Source organism: Sus scrofa, chromosome 6 (genome assembly GCF_054392235.1).
Source record: "Sus scrofa isolate SSC_HxYL_T2T_F1_AM1 chromosome 6, Sscrofa_HxYL_maternal_Yorkshire_Landrace_v2.0, whole genome shotgun sequence".
In the NCBI taxonomy this organism is placed as follows: domain Eukaryota; kingdom Metazoa; phylum Chordata; class Mammalia; order Artiodactyla; family Suidae; genus Sus; species Sus scrofa.
Window position 1 is genome coordinate 112,449,925 of NC_139388.1, and position 18,747 is coordinate 112,468,671.

The 18,747-nt window shown below is 36.1% G+C and overlaps 1 protein-coding gene across 35 annotated transcripts in view; it reads left to right on the forward strand.

Annotated features, from left to right (window-relative positions):
* The window catches only part of RBBP8 (RB binding protein 8, endonuclease), a 96,164-nt gene that overhangs the window by 44,305 nt on the left and 33,112 nt on the right, over positions 1-18,747 (forward strand). For 23 of the 35 annotated variants that reach the window (XR_014807740.1, XR_014807739.1, XR_014807741.1 and 20 more), the window contains 3 exons: positions 2,658-2,770; positions 10,247-10,313; positions 17,582-17,757. Coding sequence is in view for 20 of the 35 variants with exons in the window: in XM_084964355.1 (XP_084820481.1) it covers positions 2,658-2,770; positions 10,247-10,313; positions 17,582-17,757 (356 nt within the window). In the remaining 15 variants the exon portion in view is untranslated. The remainder of the gene's footprint in view (positions 1-2,657; positions 2,771-10,246; positions 10,314-17,581; positions 17,758-18,747) is intronic. The other 12 variants (XM_084964363.1, XM_084964369.1, XM_084964366.1 and 9 more) reach the window with 1 other exon arrangement.

Below are 18,747 nucleotides of genomic sequence, written 5' to 3' on the forward strand. Positions count from 1 at the left end.
AGAGTGTTCAATCAATTCATGATTAATATACTGATATAGTTGGATTTATGCCGGTTGTTTGGCTTTCTGAATATCTCATATCTCTTTTGTTCCTCTGTTTCTCTTTTTCTGTACCTGCCCCCATCTTGGTCTTTCTGGAACATCAGTTATTGGTATGATGAATCTTTTAGGATAATCCTCTAATTTTTTATCTTCTCTATTTTTTTTCCTTTTTTGACTGCACCCACAGCATTTGAAAGTTTCTGGGCTGGAGATGGAATTCAAGCTGTAGCTGTGACTTGTGCCTCCTATGCCTCAGGTGCAGCAATGCCAGATTCTTAACCCACAGCCCTGGGCCAGGGATCGAACCCATGCCTCAGCAGTGATCCATGCTGCCACAGAGATAGCACCAGATACTTAACCTGCTCCACCACAATGGAAACTCCTATTTTGATTTATTTAAAATTGAAATAGCTACATGTGGCTTGTAGCTACCATTGTGGAGAATAGTTCTAGACTTTTCCCACTGTTGGCTTAGGATTCAGCATTCTCAGGTCAATTTCTATTTGTCCCCCAGCTCCTTGCTTTCAATTTTTTTTTTCTTTTCCATTCTCTGTGTCCTCATAATCTTGTGTCTTTTAAAATATACACATATCTTTACTGTAGTTTTGTGGGATTTTGAGAGGGAGCAGTAATAGATGCATATATTCACTTTGTCATCTTTATTTACATCTTGATTGTCCTAATTCCTATCTCCAAAATGTACTCCAATTAAACCATGATGCCCAATCCTTTAGTCCTTCATCCTAGAAATTTTTGTTCTATTAATGCAACCTGTAGCCGCTAATTTTTATTTTTTATATTCATCAACACTGTTGACATGAGTTTTACTTTTATATAAAAATCTCTAGGGGAGTTCCTGTTGTGGCTCAGCAGATTAAGAACCTGACGTAGTGTCTGTGATGATGCGGATTCAGTCCCTGGCCTTGCTCAGAGGGTTGAGGATACAGGGTTGCTGCAAGCTGTGGTCTCAGCTTAGGCTCGGATCCAGCGTTGTGGCTATGGCCTGGCCAGCAGCTGCAGCTTCAGTGCAGCCCCTAGCCTGAGAACTTCCATATGTTGCAGGAGTGGCCGTAAAAAGGGAAAAAAATCTCTAGGTTCCTTTTTTTTTGTTAGTTTTATAGCTTTCATGTCTATAAAACTAAAATTCATTGGAAGGTCCCATTGTGGCTCAGTGGTAACAAATCTAACTAATATCCATGAGGATGCAGGTTCGATCCCTGGCCTCACTCATTGGGTTAAGGATCTGGCATTGCTGTGAGCTATGTCTATGTCGAAGACTAGGCATGGATCTGGATTGCTGTGGCTGTGGCATAGGCCAACAGTTGCAGCTCCGATTCAACCCCTAGCCTGGGAACTTCATATGCCATGGGTGCAGCCCTGAAGAAAAAAAAAAAGACTAAAATAAAATAAAATTCAAGTCATGTACTACATGCTATGATTTCCATAGATACTTACATACTAATATCTTATTGACCTAAGTTTTTGAGTTAAAATTATTATCTTAGAATTTATATTTTCTAGATACTTTTTTTTTTTTTTTTTTTTTGCTTTGCTTTTTAGGGCCGTACCCGTGGCATATAGTGGTTCCCAAGGTAGCGGTCACATTGGAGCTACAGCTTCCGGCCTATACCACAGCCACAGCAACGTGGGATCTGAGCCGTGTCTGCCACCTATGCCACAGCTCATGGCAACACCAGGTCCTTAACCCAATGAGCGAGGCTAGGGATCCAACCCACATTCTCATGGATCCTAGTTGGGTTTGTTTACCACAGAGCCACGAAGGGAACTCCAGTTTTCTCAGTTCTTAATGTAAGATAGGTGTCTCTTTTTTAACTATATTTTTCCTGCTATGTAAATAATGAAATTAGAGAAATTTTTGAAAAAATAAAGCAAAACACTAAGAGGAAAATCTTCTAAATTACTATTGCCTACAAGATAATTATTATTAACATTTAAACTTTTTTCTCCATCACCCATCCCTACTCTGTTAATATTTGTATTTCCCTCTTCCCTTCACCACTCAACAAATAATTAGTAAAAACTATTTTGTAACCTTTTTTTACATTATAGTACACTGAATTTCTAGTAACATTGGCGTTTTTTTTAATGTTGAAAAGAGCATTACTTTTTTTTAAACTTTGTGTTCTTTGACCTGTAGTATTCGTTCAACTAAAGAAGTTGTTGAACAATCATGTGTTATATGCTATGCTGAGAAAAACAGATACAAGCTTGCTTAGTATATATTTCTGCCTGTTGGTACTGGACTGGATTTATATTTTGTCTATAATAGATTAAAATAAGATCAGTGTCTTCAGTAAGTAAGTTCCCTTGGATAGAGTTTAAAATTGGCAGACTTTTATAGAACTTCACTCACAATTGCAGTCTGTAGACAATGATGTAGCATAATTTCAGCCTATTTGAGGATATGCTCAAGGCATAATAACTAGTTAATTTTCTTTATATTTGCCAAGACAATTCTTTAGGTATTAATAAAGTATAAAAATCTTAAAATTCAAAGATAAGGAGTATCTTTTAGTAGTTGAAAAATATTTTAATTTCAGATGGATGAGAAGATTTAAGTTCTACTCTGAAAATATTTTGCTTTTGTTTCATAGATTAAGAGCAGGATTATGTGATCGCTGTGCAGTAACTGAAGAACATATGCGGAAGAAACAGCAAGAGTTTGAAAATATCCGGCAGCAGAATCTTAAACTTATCACAGAGCTTAGTGAGTTTCCTTTCTTTCTTTATTAAGATTTAAAGCATAGTGTGCTATTATTAAAAGCTACTGTTAAATTGGTTATAATCTGATAGATTGTTTACATACATTTTTCTTTATTTAGGCAAAAAGTCATGTCCTTTTCTTCCTTTTTATAGATTTAATCTTATGCTTATTTTAATAAGAAATAGAGTACAGAAAGGTTGTACAAATACTGTCCACATGAGCCTTAAAGTCTCACCAACTATAAGACAAAAGAGAGAAAAGATAAAAGAAGCAGATTTCCTTTGGATATGTCCATATTTGCCTCTAGTTTTATGTTTATTTCATGTAATTTGACTCTTTATATTTGGTATAAGTTAAATACAAAGCAGATGATTTAGTGTCCTACAAAAAAAGTGTTTACTTTTTTAGATTGTTACTAATATTTTTGGACATATTATTACAAGTATGCCTTTTTCAGTTCATTCTTCTTCCCATTTGATGTAGAATTTTCTTACATTTATCCTCTTTTCAAAACTAATTCCATTTAATTGTATTTTTTTCTATTATATTGCTGTCCTCTGGTTACTCGTGCAAGAATATATGAACATATGCTCATTATTTTAAAAAGAGATAGAAAGAACATAGTCTTATTCTGCTCCCAGAGGTAACTACTATTAGCAATCTAATAAATACCTTTCCAGGTCCAGGTTTATCTGTCTGTCTGCCTGTGTCCCTCATTTTACCCCCTCTTCTCTTTTCTCTTTTAAATTTTAATGAGATCATGTCATAATGACTTCTTTTTTTTTTTGTCTTTTTTTGTCTTTTTTTGCTATTTCTTTGGGCCGCTCCTGCGGCATATGGAGGTTCCCAGGCTAGGGGTCGAATCGGAGCTGTAGCCACCAGCCTACGCCAGAGGCACAGCAACGCAGGATCCGAGCCGCGTCTGCAACCTACAGCACAGCTCACGGCAACGCCGGATCGTTAACCCACTGAGCAAGGGCAGGGACCGAACCCGCAACCTCATGGTTCCTAGTCGGATTCTTAACCACTGCGCCACGACGGGAACTCCCTCATAATGACTTCTTATTCAGACGTGTTATTTTATTTTAGACTATGTAAGTCTTTACATGTTTACATATTTAGATCTGTAGTTTATATGTATGAATGAATGCATGTGTTTAGGAATATAAGAATATAATCAATGAATAGAAAACTGTTACCCTTCAGTAGACACAGTTGATATCCATAATTATATGCACTTGAAGTAATCTCTAATAATGTCTATACATCTAATTGTCATGTTTCTAGCAATTTTAACCAAGCCAAAAAATAGCCAAAAACTCAACAAACAAAAAACCCAGGTGTTAAGGAGTAAGACAGCATTTTTTTCAGGGCTGCATTCTGTAGATGTCATTTATTTACCCATTTTCATTGATGAACACCTCAGTGTTTTGTTTGAGTGTTTGAGAATGTCCATCCCTATGTCCTCTTTAGTTTTGGACAAAAATATATTAATTGACAGTATCTAATTCAGAGGGTAAAGAATGATACCTTTTTAAAATTAGCATTCTCTTCACTACTATTGAGGCCAAGTATCTTTTCACATAATCTTCAGTTTGCATTTCTTTCGGTGAATGGTTTGAATATCCTTTGTCTAATTTTCAGATAGATAAAACACTTCATGAGTTCATGTTGAAAGTTCAAATTCAAGATTGTAGAGCTTTTTGTAATCTCTTCTCTAATAACATCAATATCTCCTTTCTTCTACACTAAGAATTGTAATTCTCAAGAACATTGGGATGATAGAATTAAAATATCCCCTGACTACTTTCTTTTTCAATCTCATGTTACAAGCACAGTAGTCTCAAAATAATTCCTCTAACAATACCCCCAATGAAATTACTGAAAAGGTCAAGAAAACTAATTTTACATTAAAATGAGCAACAGGAAAATCATCAAGGTCAAATCCTGAACAGAGTTATAATATGAATAAAAATACTAAAGGCTTCATGTTTAGGAATTTTTGGTGTTTCTATATATTGTTGCTACTTTCTTCTTGTCCTACCTTTTCTTTCTTTTTTGTTTTTATTTTTCCCTGTTAATGTGTTTTTAGGATATTGTTTCTCTTCTTATTTCATTTTTATTTTATCTTTTATGGCTTTTTTTTTTAAACTCAGTATTTTTTTGGCCACATATGTGGCATGTGGAAGTTCCCTGGCCAGGTATCACCCTAGTAACCTGAGCTGCATCAGTGTCAATGCTGGATACTTAACCTCTAGGCAACCAGGGAACTCCAACTCTGTTTCTGTTCTTTCTGAACAACCTTGAAGTTTTAACATGCTTCCTAAAATATAAATTATTTCTGAATAATACAACTTTAAAACACTTTCACTTCGATCATCTCCATCTTCACTTACATGCTGTTTATGCGCAGTATTTCATTTTTGGTTTGTTTTGGGTTTTTGTTGTTGTGTTTGGTAGCTCTGCAATTTAGAAACTTTTAAAAAATTTACCCTATTCAGAGTTCCCATTGTGGCTCAGCGGATGAAGAACCTAACTAGTAGCCATGAGAATGTGGGTCCAATCCTGGCCCTGCTCAGTGGGCTAAGGATCCGGTGTTGCTGTGAGCTGCAGTGTAGGTCACATATGTGGCTTAGATCTGGTGTTGCAGTGGCATAGGCTGGCATCTGCATCTCCAATTGGACCCCTAGCCTGGGAACTTCCATTGGCTGTAAAAAATTACCTTGTTCAGTTTTTAAAAGATTTACCTATGTGTTTATCAGTGTCTTTGCTTCCTATTGCTTTCTGCATCTCACTTTGCATCTGGGATTATTATCTTTTCTGATATTCATTCTTTAGAATTTCCTTTAGAGAGTATTTGTTGGTTCTAAACTGTCAGGTTTTTTGTTTGTTTTTGTCTTTTTAGGGCCGCACTTGCGGCATATGGAGGCTCCCAGGCTAGAGGTCTAATCAGAGCTACAGCCGCTGGCCTATGCCAGAGCCACAGCAACGCCAGATCCAAGCTGTGTCTGTGACCTACACCACAGCACACGGCAACATCAGATCCTTAACCCACTGAGCAAGGCCAGGAATCGAACCCACAGCTTCATGGTTCCTAGTTGGATTCGTTTCCACTGCACCACAATGGGAACTCCTAAACTGTCGGTTTTTTATCCTCAATGTTTTAACTCTTATTTTTGTAAGGCTATTTTACAGGGTAACAGTTATTTTTTTTCTGGCTACTATTAAGATTTTTTTCTTGGTATTTTATAGTTTTAGTACAATTTCAGTAGGTTTTAAGGAAAAAAATCTGCTTAGTATGCATCATAGGATCTATTGAATCCCATCTTTAATCATATCTTTAAAACCATCAGCTACTAGGTCTTCAAATATTATGTCTTCTTCCTTCTCCCTAATTGAGAGTTATGATGAGACCTTGGAATTTGATCTTTTGTGCCTATTTTAACATCTCTTTTCTATTTTTCATGCCCTATTTCTTTCTGCTGCATTCTAGGTAATTTCTCTTATTATACATTTCAGTTATTATTCTTTAGTTCTGTTACACTAAGTTATTTTATTTCAGTAACCAAATTATTCATTCTAAAAAATTCTATTTGGTTCTTTTTCTTTCAGGGGACAGTAGTGGTATACCTGTGGCTTATGTAAGTTCCCAGGCCAGGGAGCAAATCCAGGCTGCAGCTGCCACCTACAAACCACAACTGTGGCAATGCCAGATCCTTGACCCACTGTGCCACAGTGGGAACTCCCTATTTGGTTTTTTTTCAAATCCACATAGTCTTTTTTTTTTTCAGTGAAAATTTTCTTTTTTTGTCTTTTAGAGGTTCCCAGGCTAAGGGTCAAATCAGAGCTGAAGCTGCTGGCCTATACCACAACCACACCAGCTCAGGATTGGAGCCGCATCTGCCACCCACACCACAGCTCATGCAATGCCGGATCCTTAACCCACTGAGCAAGGCCAAGGATCGAACCTGCATCCTCACAGATGCTAGTCAGATTAATTTCTGCTGAGCCATGATGGGAACTCCCTGAAATTTTTTTAAAATATAGAAAACTAAGGAGAATAGTAAAAAATCCTCATAACAGTTGCTCATGTTTTGCTGTATTTTCTTCATTTCTTTTCAAACTGAAATATTTTAATGTGAATTACATGCATCAGGACATTTCTCCTCTAAATACTTAGATCATTTATACCTAACCACAGTAACCACCCCTTACCTACTAAAGATTACCAATAATTTTGTCTAATATTTCCTAATAGCCAATCCATATTCCTGTTTTTAATGTCCCTTTTAAGGTAGTTTGTAACAGTTTTGTTGAAGACTTGCCAAACCCAAACCATACATTGCATTTGCCTTCTTTCAATATGGAATAGCTCCCTTCCTATTTTTTTCTTTTATGACATTGACTTCTTGAAGAAGTAGAGTCATTTTCCTAAAATTTCTGGGTTTTTCTTATCATTTTCTTGTTTCTTCATTTCCTGTAAAATAGAAATTGGATCTGAAGGCTTGATTATGTCCAGAACAAACATTTTTGACAGCAGTACTTCATAGGTAAAACTGTCTGCTTTATATTGCATCACATCAGGATATAGATATTGTAACATTATTCCATTCTTAGGGATTGATGGCCAAATTTCTCCATTATAGAATTGTATTTTCCCTTAGTACCACCAAGTATTCTGATTTGGGAGGATGGATGTATGATACTGTGAAATCTTGCAAAAATACAGTTCTACCTCAGTCTTTAGTGGTTTTAGTATCCATTGGGGATTTTGCCCAAATCAGTTGTTTAATTAGAGATTACAAAAAATAATAATCCATTTCTGTTATTCTTTCTACATTTATCAGCTGGCATTCTTCTATAAACAAGAATTCTCCCCCCATCAACTGGAGCTCTTGCTTACCTTGGAATATAGTTCCTACTAGAAAAGCATGATACATCTTTTTTTTTTTTTTTTTTTTTTTATTTTATTTTCCCACTGTACAGCAAGGGGGTCAGGTTATCCTTACATGTATACATTACAATTACAGTTTTTCCCCCACCATTTCTTCTGTTGCAACATGAGTATCTAGACATAGTTCTCAATGCTATTCAGCGGGATCTCCTTGTAAATCTATTCTAGGTTGTGTCTGATAAGCCCAAGCTCCCGATCCCTCCCACTCCCTCCCCCTCCCATCAGGCAACCACAAGTCTCTTCTCCAAGTCCATGATTTTCTCTTCTGAGGAGATGTTCATTTGTGCTGGATATTAGATTCCAGTTATAAGTGATATCATATGGTATTTGTCTTTGTCTTTCTGGCTCATTTCACTCAGTATGAGATTCTCTAGTTCCATCCATGTTGCTGCAAATGGCATGATGTCATCCTTTTTTATGGCTGAGTAGTATTCCATTGTGTATATATACCACATCTTCCGAATCCAATCATCTGTCGATGGACATTTGGATTGTTTCCATGTCCTGGCTATTGTGAATAGTGCTGCAATGAACATGCGGGTGCATGTGTCTCTTTTAAGTAGAGCTTTGTCCAGATAGATGCCCAAGAGTGGGATTGCAGGGTCATATGGAAGTTCTATGTATAGATTTCTAAGGTATCTCCAGACTGTTCTCCATAGTGGCTGTACCAGTTTACATTCCCACCAGCAGTGCAGGAGGGTTCCCTTTTCTCCACAGCCCCTCCAGCACTTGTTATTTGTGGATTTATTAATGATGGCCATTCTGACTGGTGTGAGGTGGTATCTCATGGTAGTTTTGATTTGCATTTCTCTTATAGTCAGCGATGTTGAGCATTTTTTCATGTGTTTGTTGGCCATCTGTGTAAGCATGATACATCTTAATTTTTCCCTTTAATTGCCTATTTTCAGAGTAAGATCCTATATAATGTTTACCTATAGTGGTGACAGGTGAGCTTTTGTGTGTTGAGTATGCTGTGTTTCATTTTGCTTTTAATAGGATTGAGGCTCTCTCTTTTTTGAGCATAATAGACACATGGAATTTTGTATATTCAGTATGTGTCAAATCAGTTATGTTCATTACTCTTACTGATGCTCAAATTATCTCAATCTTGTGTGCCTACTAATTTTTTGTAATCATTTCTATCATGTTAGTTTTGGGTCTTCAATCTTTTAAATCCTTAAACATTTTATTACTATATGAGATAATTCTGTTACCTGAACTACTTGGGACTCTGTGTTTGAGTTATTTTTTTGATGACTCTAGTGTTAACGTGAATTGGGATCACTTTGGCTCCATTCCAGTAGCTCAGGCTTAAACTGGAAATTTCAAGTTCAGTCCCTCCACCAGTGCTGTTACCAACATCTGCTTGCTTATACTTCTTGGGTTTTAGCTCACAATTTTGTTTTGTTTTTGCTGTTGTGGTGGTGGTGTGGGAGTCCCTTGGATTTCTCTTCATGTATCCAGCTCATTCGTCCTCTCAGTTCCTTTCCTGATTTTTTCAGTAGCCCAAAGGAACTTTTTTTCCTCCTTGGAATTTCACTTAGTATTTTATCTGTCCTGCTTTAACGCCCTTGTACTTTGAGTTGTAAAAAATATGTGTATATAATTTTTTTTCTCTCATTAGACTATACTTTCCTTTAGGTCACTGTCATATCTTAAAGTTTTTTAAGATCCTCCATAGGAGGTTTAGTAATCTCACATATTATAGATAGTCAGTAAATCTTTATTAACTCACTGTAAGAAAATATGTTTAGATTTGTAAATCACTAAATTATTAATGAATTTTTTAATATGATTAACTTTCTTTCTGATAGGTTAATTTTGCTTACTCTAATTTGATCTCTTTGATATATTACTCCTAATAAAATACATGCTTAACCAGTGACATAATATCACAACGTTGATAAAAAATTTTGTGCTGGCAGCAGTAGAAATTATAGCCCAAAATTGAGTTTCTGCTTTGTAAATAAGGATAAATAGGAAAATTTAATCAAGGTATATACAAATAAGGAAATACTGTGTCAATGGATATATTTAAATTACTGATGCCATAATTATTTGTGAAATGTAGAGTATGATTAAGGAAGAAAATTTCCTTGTATGTTTGTTATAAAAATTATACTGATATTCAGTGTCATATTTTATGATCAGATTTATTTCAAGATAAATGACTCACTAAATGGTATTTGAAACTAGTAGGACTGAGTAACCGGATGGAATGCTTTCTTGTCATTAGTATGAATAATTAAACTATACTCCCCAGTACATGAGGTACTTTTTCTTTTTTGCCCAAAAGCATTACATAAAATTATCGGTTAATCATTTACCTGGGACTGGCACAATATGAGGTGTAGTAATCACTACCCAGTAACAAATTAGTTTTGAACAGTAGCATTAACCCTGACTAACATTATGACTTAGAATTTCAAATCCTAATTTCTCCATGATTTTGAAATAATTGAACGAGCCCGGCGTACATCTTAATATAGCTATAATTTGTGCTTTCTTTTCACATTATATTTAAGTGAATGAAAAGAATACTCTACAGGAAGAAAATAAAAAGCTTTCTGAACAGCTGCAGCAGAAAATTGAGTAAGTATTTTTCTTAATTGCAACGGAAAATTGAATGTTTTCTCCCAGTTTCTTTCTTCTTCATTTTACTTAGCTGTGCAAACTATAAAGATAGGTCAAAAGATTTCATTTTTTAAAATTATAAAGTGTTCTGCCACTGAAAATATAAAAACCACTGAGTTTTTGTTTTGGGAGTATATCTGAAGAGTGCATATGCATCTCTTAGGTTAGTGCATGAATATATATATATATATCAATTTAAAGCATTCTAATTTTTATAACTTATAAATAACAAATTATTCAAATAAATTATTTGAAATACTTATATTTTAAATAAATAGTTAGGTTTTGTTATCACCCTTCAGCCCTGTCCCAGAAACATCATAAAAGCCATCTGATTATTTCCTCTTAGACACTTCTCAGGCCTAGAGAACTTCTTCCTTCTTTTCTTCTCCCTTCTCTTCCCATTTCTCTTAATAAAAATAATAACTTTTGGAGTTTCTGTTGTGGTGCAGCAGAAATGAGTCAGACTAATAACCATGAGGTTGCAGGTTCGACCCCTGGCCTCTCTCGTGAGTTAAGGATCCATTGTTGCTGTGAGCTGTGGTTTAGGTCACAGACACAGCTCAGATCCTATGTCGCTGTGGCCGTAGCGTAGTCTGGCAGCTGCAGCTCCAGTCCCACCCTAGCCTAGAAACATCCATATGTTGCAAGTGCAGCTCTGAAAAGACAAAATAATAATAGGAGTTCCCTTAGTGGCTCAGCGGAAATGAATCTGACTAGCATCCATGAGGAGGCAGGTTTGATTCCCTGGCCTCACTTAGTGGATTAAGGATCTGGCATTGCTGTGAGCTGTGGTATAGGCCAGCTAGTACAGCTCCATTTCGACCCCTAGCCTGGGAACCTCCATATGCTGAGGGTGTGGCCTTAAAAAAAAAATGAAAATAATAGTAACTTTCAATTTGTGTACCAATTATTCTTCTTTGTGTCTTGTATTTTTTTTTTTTTTTTTTTTTTTTGGCTTTTTAGGGCTGCACCCTTGGCATATGGAGGTTCCTAGGCTAGGAATCGAATCAGAGCTACAGCTGCTGGCCACAGCCACAGCCACAGCAACACCAAATCCAAGCCACTTCTTCGACCTACACCACAGCTCACAGCAATGCTGGATCCTTAACCCACTGAGTGGGGCCAGAGGTCGAACCTGCAACCTCATGGTTCCTAGTCTGATTCATTTCCGCTGCCCCATGATGGGAACTCCACTTATATCATTTCTAATTCTCACTATGGTTCTTCAAGGTAGTTTTATTATCTCCTCTTTATAGACAAGGAAACCACATGTTAAAAAAGTCAAAAAACCATGTCTCACAATTATTTGATAATAATACATCACTCAGAATCCCATCTTCTGAGTTAAAGGGCTCTCTTCTTTCCATTATTTGACAGTATCTCAAAAAAAAAAATTATCTGTTTTTCTGGGACTAATCTGACCTATGCAGAGCAAAAATATGGCCAGTTCTTAGTTCTCATTTATATAAAGCTTATGTAATATTTTTTAAGAGTTAGGATTCAGGATAGTCTTAATGGTTTACAGGATTTTTAAAGACTTGCATTTGAGGGGACATCTACAAAAACCTTTGGTAAACTATGTAGACGTGACATTATTTTGGCTTGGAGATGCATAAACGCATCTCACAAGTGGAATTAACATGTTTATCATATCAGTATACTTTTAAGTAGTGGATGTCCAATAAGGATTTTGATATTTCTTCCATGTTATCAGTCCACTGAATATTGGTAGCCAAAGAGCATTTTCAGGAGATGAAAAGATAGGAATGAGACGGTGGGATCAGACTGAGGTTATCAAATATGTGTATATGAAAATGTCAGTGCTTTCTGATTTTATTCATGCTGCATATTAATGTGAGACTAGAACATAAATCCACAATCTTTTATATATGATTCCAAAACCTGATTTTTTTTTTGAAATGTGATTGACAACTAGCCTCAGCTCAACTGACAAGATGCTATTTATCATTGTCCTTATTTGTCCCACTTTCTCTGAGCATTCCTATGCATTCCTCTGCAAATATCAATATGCTTAACTGTAGGATGATCTTGGGCTCCACTGGAGGTGTTTTGTAACAAGCTATATATGCTCTGTAGTGCCCTTCATTTTTAAAAAATCTGGATTCTGAATCACATCCAGTTCCAAAGATTTAACATAGTAGTTGTTGACCTACATTAATTTACACTATGTGAAGCAGTTTAGCATATGTAGTGTATGTTATTTGGAACGTATCAGCCCTGATAGTTATGAATACCAATAATACATGATAACTAGTCTGTAGAGGTAAATACAGAATTCATTAGGTGAATGCCTCCAAAACCAAGGTTATAAAGTGAATTGAAACTAGATATATTTAGTACATGCCTTAACAGTGTAGGAGGTAATCTATTGTGTCTTTCTTTCAGTTCTCTCCTAAAATTTAATATAGTTATTCTTATAAGCCAACTTCTTTAACAGCTTACCCTCTTCAAACAAATTTCCTTCTGTTTTCAGTTAGGAAAAAAATAGCAAGTGTTATCTTGTAAGGCAACCTCATTTCCTCTGATTACCTAAACCACTGTAAAATCTGTTTATTTAGTGCCTAAAATTTCCCTGAACTTTAGAAAAAGTACTGTTTAGTTTATACCTTTTCTTGTTAAATGCAGTAATTCTGATTCACCTAAGCTGGGTTTGATGTAACAGATAACCTTTTATAATAAGGCAGTTGGTTTTTGTGACACTATGGTAAAAAATTATTCAGAAAAAAAAAATTTGCTGTTCTTAAGTTCAAAATATATATTCAACTCTACCAGTCACAGAAATCAAATAATTAAATGAGCTGAGTGTTGAGGTTATGACTCATTTTGTTTTGGGAAATGGATGAGCTGGGTCAGTGAAAGTCAAAAGGTCTCTAAACCCTTAAGGGCTATAAAGTTCATTTCATTCAATGCTCTCTTCTTTTGTTGTTGTTGTTGTTGTTCATTTCTTTGTTTTCAGTTTTTTTGTTTGGTTTGGTTTTTGTCTTTTTTTTTTTAGGGCCGCACCTGCAACATATAGAGGTTCCAAGGCTAGGGGTCCAATTGGAGCTACAACTGCTGGTCCAGATCTGAGCTGTGTCTGTGACCTACCCTGCAGCTCATGGCAATGCCGGACCACTTAGCAAGTCCAAGGATCGAACCTGCCCCCTCATGGATACTAGTCGGATTCGTTTCTGCTGAGCCACAATGGGAACTCCCTCAGCACTCTTTTAAATTGAATTCCTTGTATAACTTCTTTATCAAATAGCCATTGTTTGAACACCTCTTATACAAGTTCACTGTCTACCAAGCCTATTTAATTTTATTGAGATGATAACTCTTAGAAAGTGCTAAGTTCTGTTAAAAATCACTGTGGTTTTTTAAAAGTACTGTTTTTTCTGATTTTGCCTTCTGGGACCATTGGAATAAGTTTACCCCCCTTTTACTTAATGGCCCTTAGCATACATGAAGACAAGCTACCAAGGCCCTCCTGAGTCTTAACTGTCTTTAGAGTAAATATCCTCTCTGCATTAACTGTTCCCCCGTGGCATTATTTCAAGATTCATCAAATTACCATTTCTCTTAAATGTTTTGGTTTATCGGTATTTTAACTAACTTGGTCTTATAGGTATAGTCCAACCAGTAAAGCAATACAGCCCCCTCCATTTTTCTGTATCTTTTAACTTCTATTAATGTAGCCAAAACATACATCTGTTACTTACAATTCCTTATTGGGTATCCACTAACTAGAACCTTTAAGTCAAAGTCTTCCTTATCCTCTACTTGTAGACTTTTTATGTTAGTATAAAAATACAAAAATACATGACTTCAGAGTCATGGCTTTATAGTATTTGTTGACAAAACATTATAGCAAAGGAATCTTCACTTTAAGATAAGCACATTATTGATCAGATCTCTTTTTTGGGCATTGCATTACATTTTTTACATACATTATTTTCCACAACTTTCTTAACAAAAAATGAAGCAAGAAAATATAGTACTGTACTTTCTTTATAGATGAGGTAACTGAAGCTCAGAAAGGTTGTCTAATTTACCCAGTGTGACTAGTAAATGTCAGATGCAGGATTTGAATCCATGTTTCTCTTGATTCCAGTGAGGCTTTTATCTTGGATTTGTCCTGTAATATTGCAACCTCTGGAGGGTCTTTCATATGTTGATTTTTTTTTCTACTATGCGTTAAGTTAGCTTTTATTCTCAGTTTTGTGTCTTCCACAAATTTGATGACTGTTCGATCAGTGCCCTGCATCAAAATCAGTAGTAAATGTTGAACAGAACCTGCCTGAGGATGGAGCCCTGGAGTGTACTAGGGCAGGTTTTCCTCATTGATGATAATTCTCTGTATACTGTTTTCAGTCAATTTGGAGTTGTTCTCTATTAGTACCGAATTTGTATTTCCTTTGTATTTGCATTTGTAGTTGAATTATTCATATAATAAACTGGTTCTAAGACAGCAGGGTATCAGACTCACTAGTGTATATTTTTGGAACCCTCATTCCTTTTTTGAAAATCAGAGTGTTTAAACTTGATAGCTATAACTACTTCATTAAATTTAAATTACATTTTAACTGCAAGTGTAAGTTCTTTAGAGGAGGAGAAAAGCCTAAATATTAAAAACCTTTTTATAGATTCATTATGAAGGGAGACCCTGGATCCTGAAGGTCTTTGGGAAAAAAAAAAAACAAAACTGAAATCATTTTGACAGGAATTCAAAGGGAGGCAGTCAGCCTTTTAGAAAGAAAAGTGGAAGGAGAAAGAGAACCAGTGTGCATAATTAACTAAAACCTATGGCGAAAACTTTTAACTTTTCTCAGAAAATCAAAGTGAGTCCTAACACTTTAAAGATGAAACTTGGTTAACACATGAAAGTTGTTTTGTTTTGTTTCCTTTTTCTTTTGTGACAAAAAAAGGACAAAGGAGGACAAAGCCAGCACTTGTTTACGTAGTTTAGCCACCTCTAGTTAGAGCTGGTTTTTGGTGTGTTTTTTTTCCCCCTTTGATAAGCTCTGCTCCTTCTAGATTGACTCTTCCAGGAAATCAATTTCTTCTCGTGACTCATTCATGTTTCAGGTTGAATTTTTATGACTAATAGGCAGGTAGCCTCTGACGTGATTAGTTAAAGCAAGGTCAGATAGATTTCACACTCCATTAATTTGTAAGGAAGGGTTTCTCATATGACTTTAGCTTACTTTTTTCCAGAGTAAGATGGCAGAATTGTAGGTAGAGATTAGATATTAGCTCTAAAGGTTTTACTCAGTATAGAATGTAGGGTTATAGACCACAAATAATATTGATATTATCCAGGAAATTAAGATATAAATCTGTTTTAGGAAAAAGTCTTTGTCTTCTACTTTTTAAAAATCTATTGGTTATAGTTGGTAAAAATTCATTATCCAGGAATAAGTAGTATTATAAATTGATATGAGTATATTAGAGTGGTTTTTCATGTAAAGCCTAAGTGCCTGACAGACTGATAAAAATTTGTGGCAAATAGGTTCCGTAATGGTTTGACGAGGAAAGTCAGTTGAGTTAAAGTGAATTTACTTTACTCAGTGACCATAATTCAGTCCAGGCTTAAGGTGCCTTCAGTCTTGAATAAGGTAAGAACATGTGCCTAGATAGCACAGATTTATTTTTTTAGTGAAATCTGGGAATCTTTCATAGTCATTGATCCATCATATATTAATGAGCATATACCAGTTACCCACTATTGCAGACACTTGTGATGTATTAGTAACCCCCCCCAAAAAAAAGATCCTTATTCTCTTAGAGAATAAGGTAGGTGAGCAGTAGACAAATCAACTATGTACTATGTCAGAGAGCAGTAAATGCTATGGATAAAGTAATAGAGCAGAATAACAAGGAACAGGAATACTAGGGTGTGGGAAGGAGGTTGCAATTTTAAATAACGTGTTCAAGGCAGGTGTTGATGAGACGGTAAAACTCCAGCAAACACTTGAAGATGAGATAATTAGCCATGATATTTGGCAGTGATCATTCCAAGCAGGTGGAAGAGCTAGAGCAAAGACCCTACAGTGGGAGTATGCCCTGTGTGTGTGCGGAGCCTTGAAGAAGTGAGGATGGCTGGCGTAGAATATAATATGAAAGGAGATCAGAGAGGTAATGTAGGAGAGGGGACAATCAGATCACCTAGAAGAACCTTGTGAATAATTAAAAGGACTGTGGCTTGCATTTCCAGTGAAGTGGGAAGATGTGGCATGTTTTAATCAGAAGATTGACATGAGTCATAATATGACTTAAGTTTTAATAGGACTTTTCTGACTGATGTGTTGAGAGTACTATAAGTGAGCCTGGATAGCAGCAGGGGTAGAAACTCAAAAGTGTGAGTCCTACTCATAGTCAGTCAGTATGGACCCATGGTCTCTACCAAGGATAACAGTTATGTCCTGGGAGTCTGGCTGTCAGCATTTAGATTCTGCTTCTGTTACTCACTATTTTAGTAAATGACTTTACTTCTGGTTCCTTATTTTCTCATTTGTGAAATGAGAGTAATAATGATAATACCTGACAGTGCAAACCTGCAACAAATGTTGGTAGTTATTAGTGTTGGTATTATTTATCACCCTGTATTTGTCATTTGCCAAGTCCTGTTGATTCGACTACCACAGTGTTCAACAATGGGCCCTTACTTTCCATACCTATCTTCAGCATTCCAGTTCAAACCCACGGTAGTGCATGCCAGGACTGTTACAGCCATTGCCTCCTTTCTTTCTGTTCCAGTCAATCTTGCGCAGTCTTGCTTGCTGTTAGATTTTCATATTACTTCCATGCTCTAAAACCTTAATCCCCTTCTTCTTGCTTTCTAAATTATGTGCACACTTAGTCATGGCTCTCCTATAAGTACTTCCAGGTTGTCTTTCTCTAACACGGGTACACAGCACTGCCTGCCTTTACTCAACTTGGAGGATCCTCTGCTCATTTTCTCTGCCATTTGAAATTCTTTCAGTTTCACCTCAAATGCCACCAACTACACTTTCTCTTTTAGTGTCTCACAGTAATATTCCCTAGCTGATACTCTCGTCATTTGGGTACTTCTCTAATCCTTGTATTTATATTTTGAACATTAGATCCAAGGAATTCTGTCTCCTTCATACCTGTGTTCTGCTGTAGCTCTATACTAAATGGTTGATGTTTTAATAAATATATTTGTCAAACTAATTTTTTTTTCAACTGTTATTTTCCTCTAGGAATGATCAGCAGCATCAAGCAACTGATGTTGAATCTGAGGAAGACATTATTCCAGATTCACCAATAACAGCTTTTTCATTTCCTGGTGCTAACCGGCTACGAAGAAAGGAGAACCTTCACATCCGATATGTGGAACAAACACAGACTAATGTGGAGCACACTGGGTGTGCAAATGGTGAGGACAGGAGTTGTAGTTTAGTTATCTGGTTCTATAAAAGAAAAAAATATCCGTCTGTTGTTAGTTTTTGTGTTACTTTAATGGAAGGAAGATAGTTATTGCTCAGGTAACTTATGTTACAGCTGTTAGTTTCTGTTAGCAAAGCAACTGGGAAGGGATTTTTTTCAGCCTGTATTATATGTAGATGGGCATTGCTCATCTGAATATGTAAATGCTCAGCAATTTACAAAAGTTAATAGTTTTTTTGTTTAAAAAATATTTGGGACGTTCCCTTCATGGCCCAGGGGTTAATGAACCTGACTAGAATCCATGAGGATGCAGGTTTGATCCCTGGCCTCGCTCAGTGGTTAGGGATCTGGCATTGCTGTGGGCTGTGGTGTAGGTCGCAGACGTAACTTGGATCCCATGTTGCTGTGGCTGTGGTGTAGGCCAGCAGCTATAGCTCCAGTTCCACCCCCAGCCTGGGAACTTCCATATGCCACGGGTGTGGCCCTAAAAAGCAAAAAAAATAAAAGTAAAAAAATAAATTAAAAATATTCATATATGTGTATATATGGGAAATAGAAGGAAAAAAGGTTATTTAACATTCAAGTTCTAGCTACTGTGTGCCAGTTATTATGCTGAGTGATTTGAATATATTACTACTGTATTTAATTTTCATGACAGGTTGTAAGGTAGCTGTTATCCCCTTCGTTTTATAAATGAGGAAAGATTTGCTTTTTAGAGGGATTAAATAACTCACTTAGGGTCGCCTGTCAAGTTAAAATTCAAATACAGATCTTCTTGGCTCTAAACTTCTATACTTATCAGGTCCTACCTATAGCTGCTCCCACTGGTAACTTTTACTGGCTATCTTTGTTATAATATGTAGCAGTTTGTTGGTCAGGCAAGAAATGGCTTTATAATATATCTTATTTGTGACTTATCAATGACTAATTTATAATTCCAGGCCAGTTTACCATTTCTGCTAAATGCTTTGAAACTGAC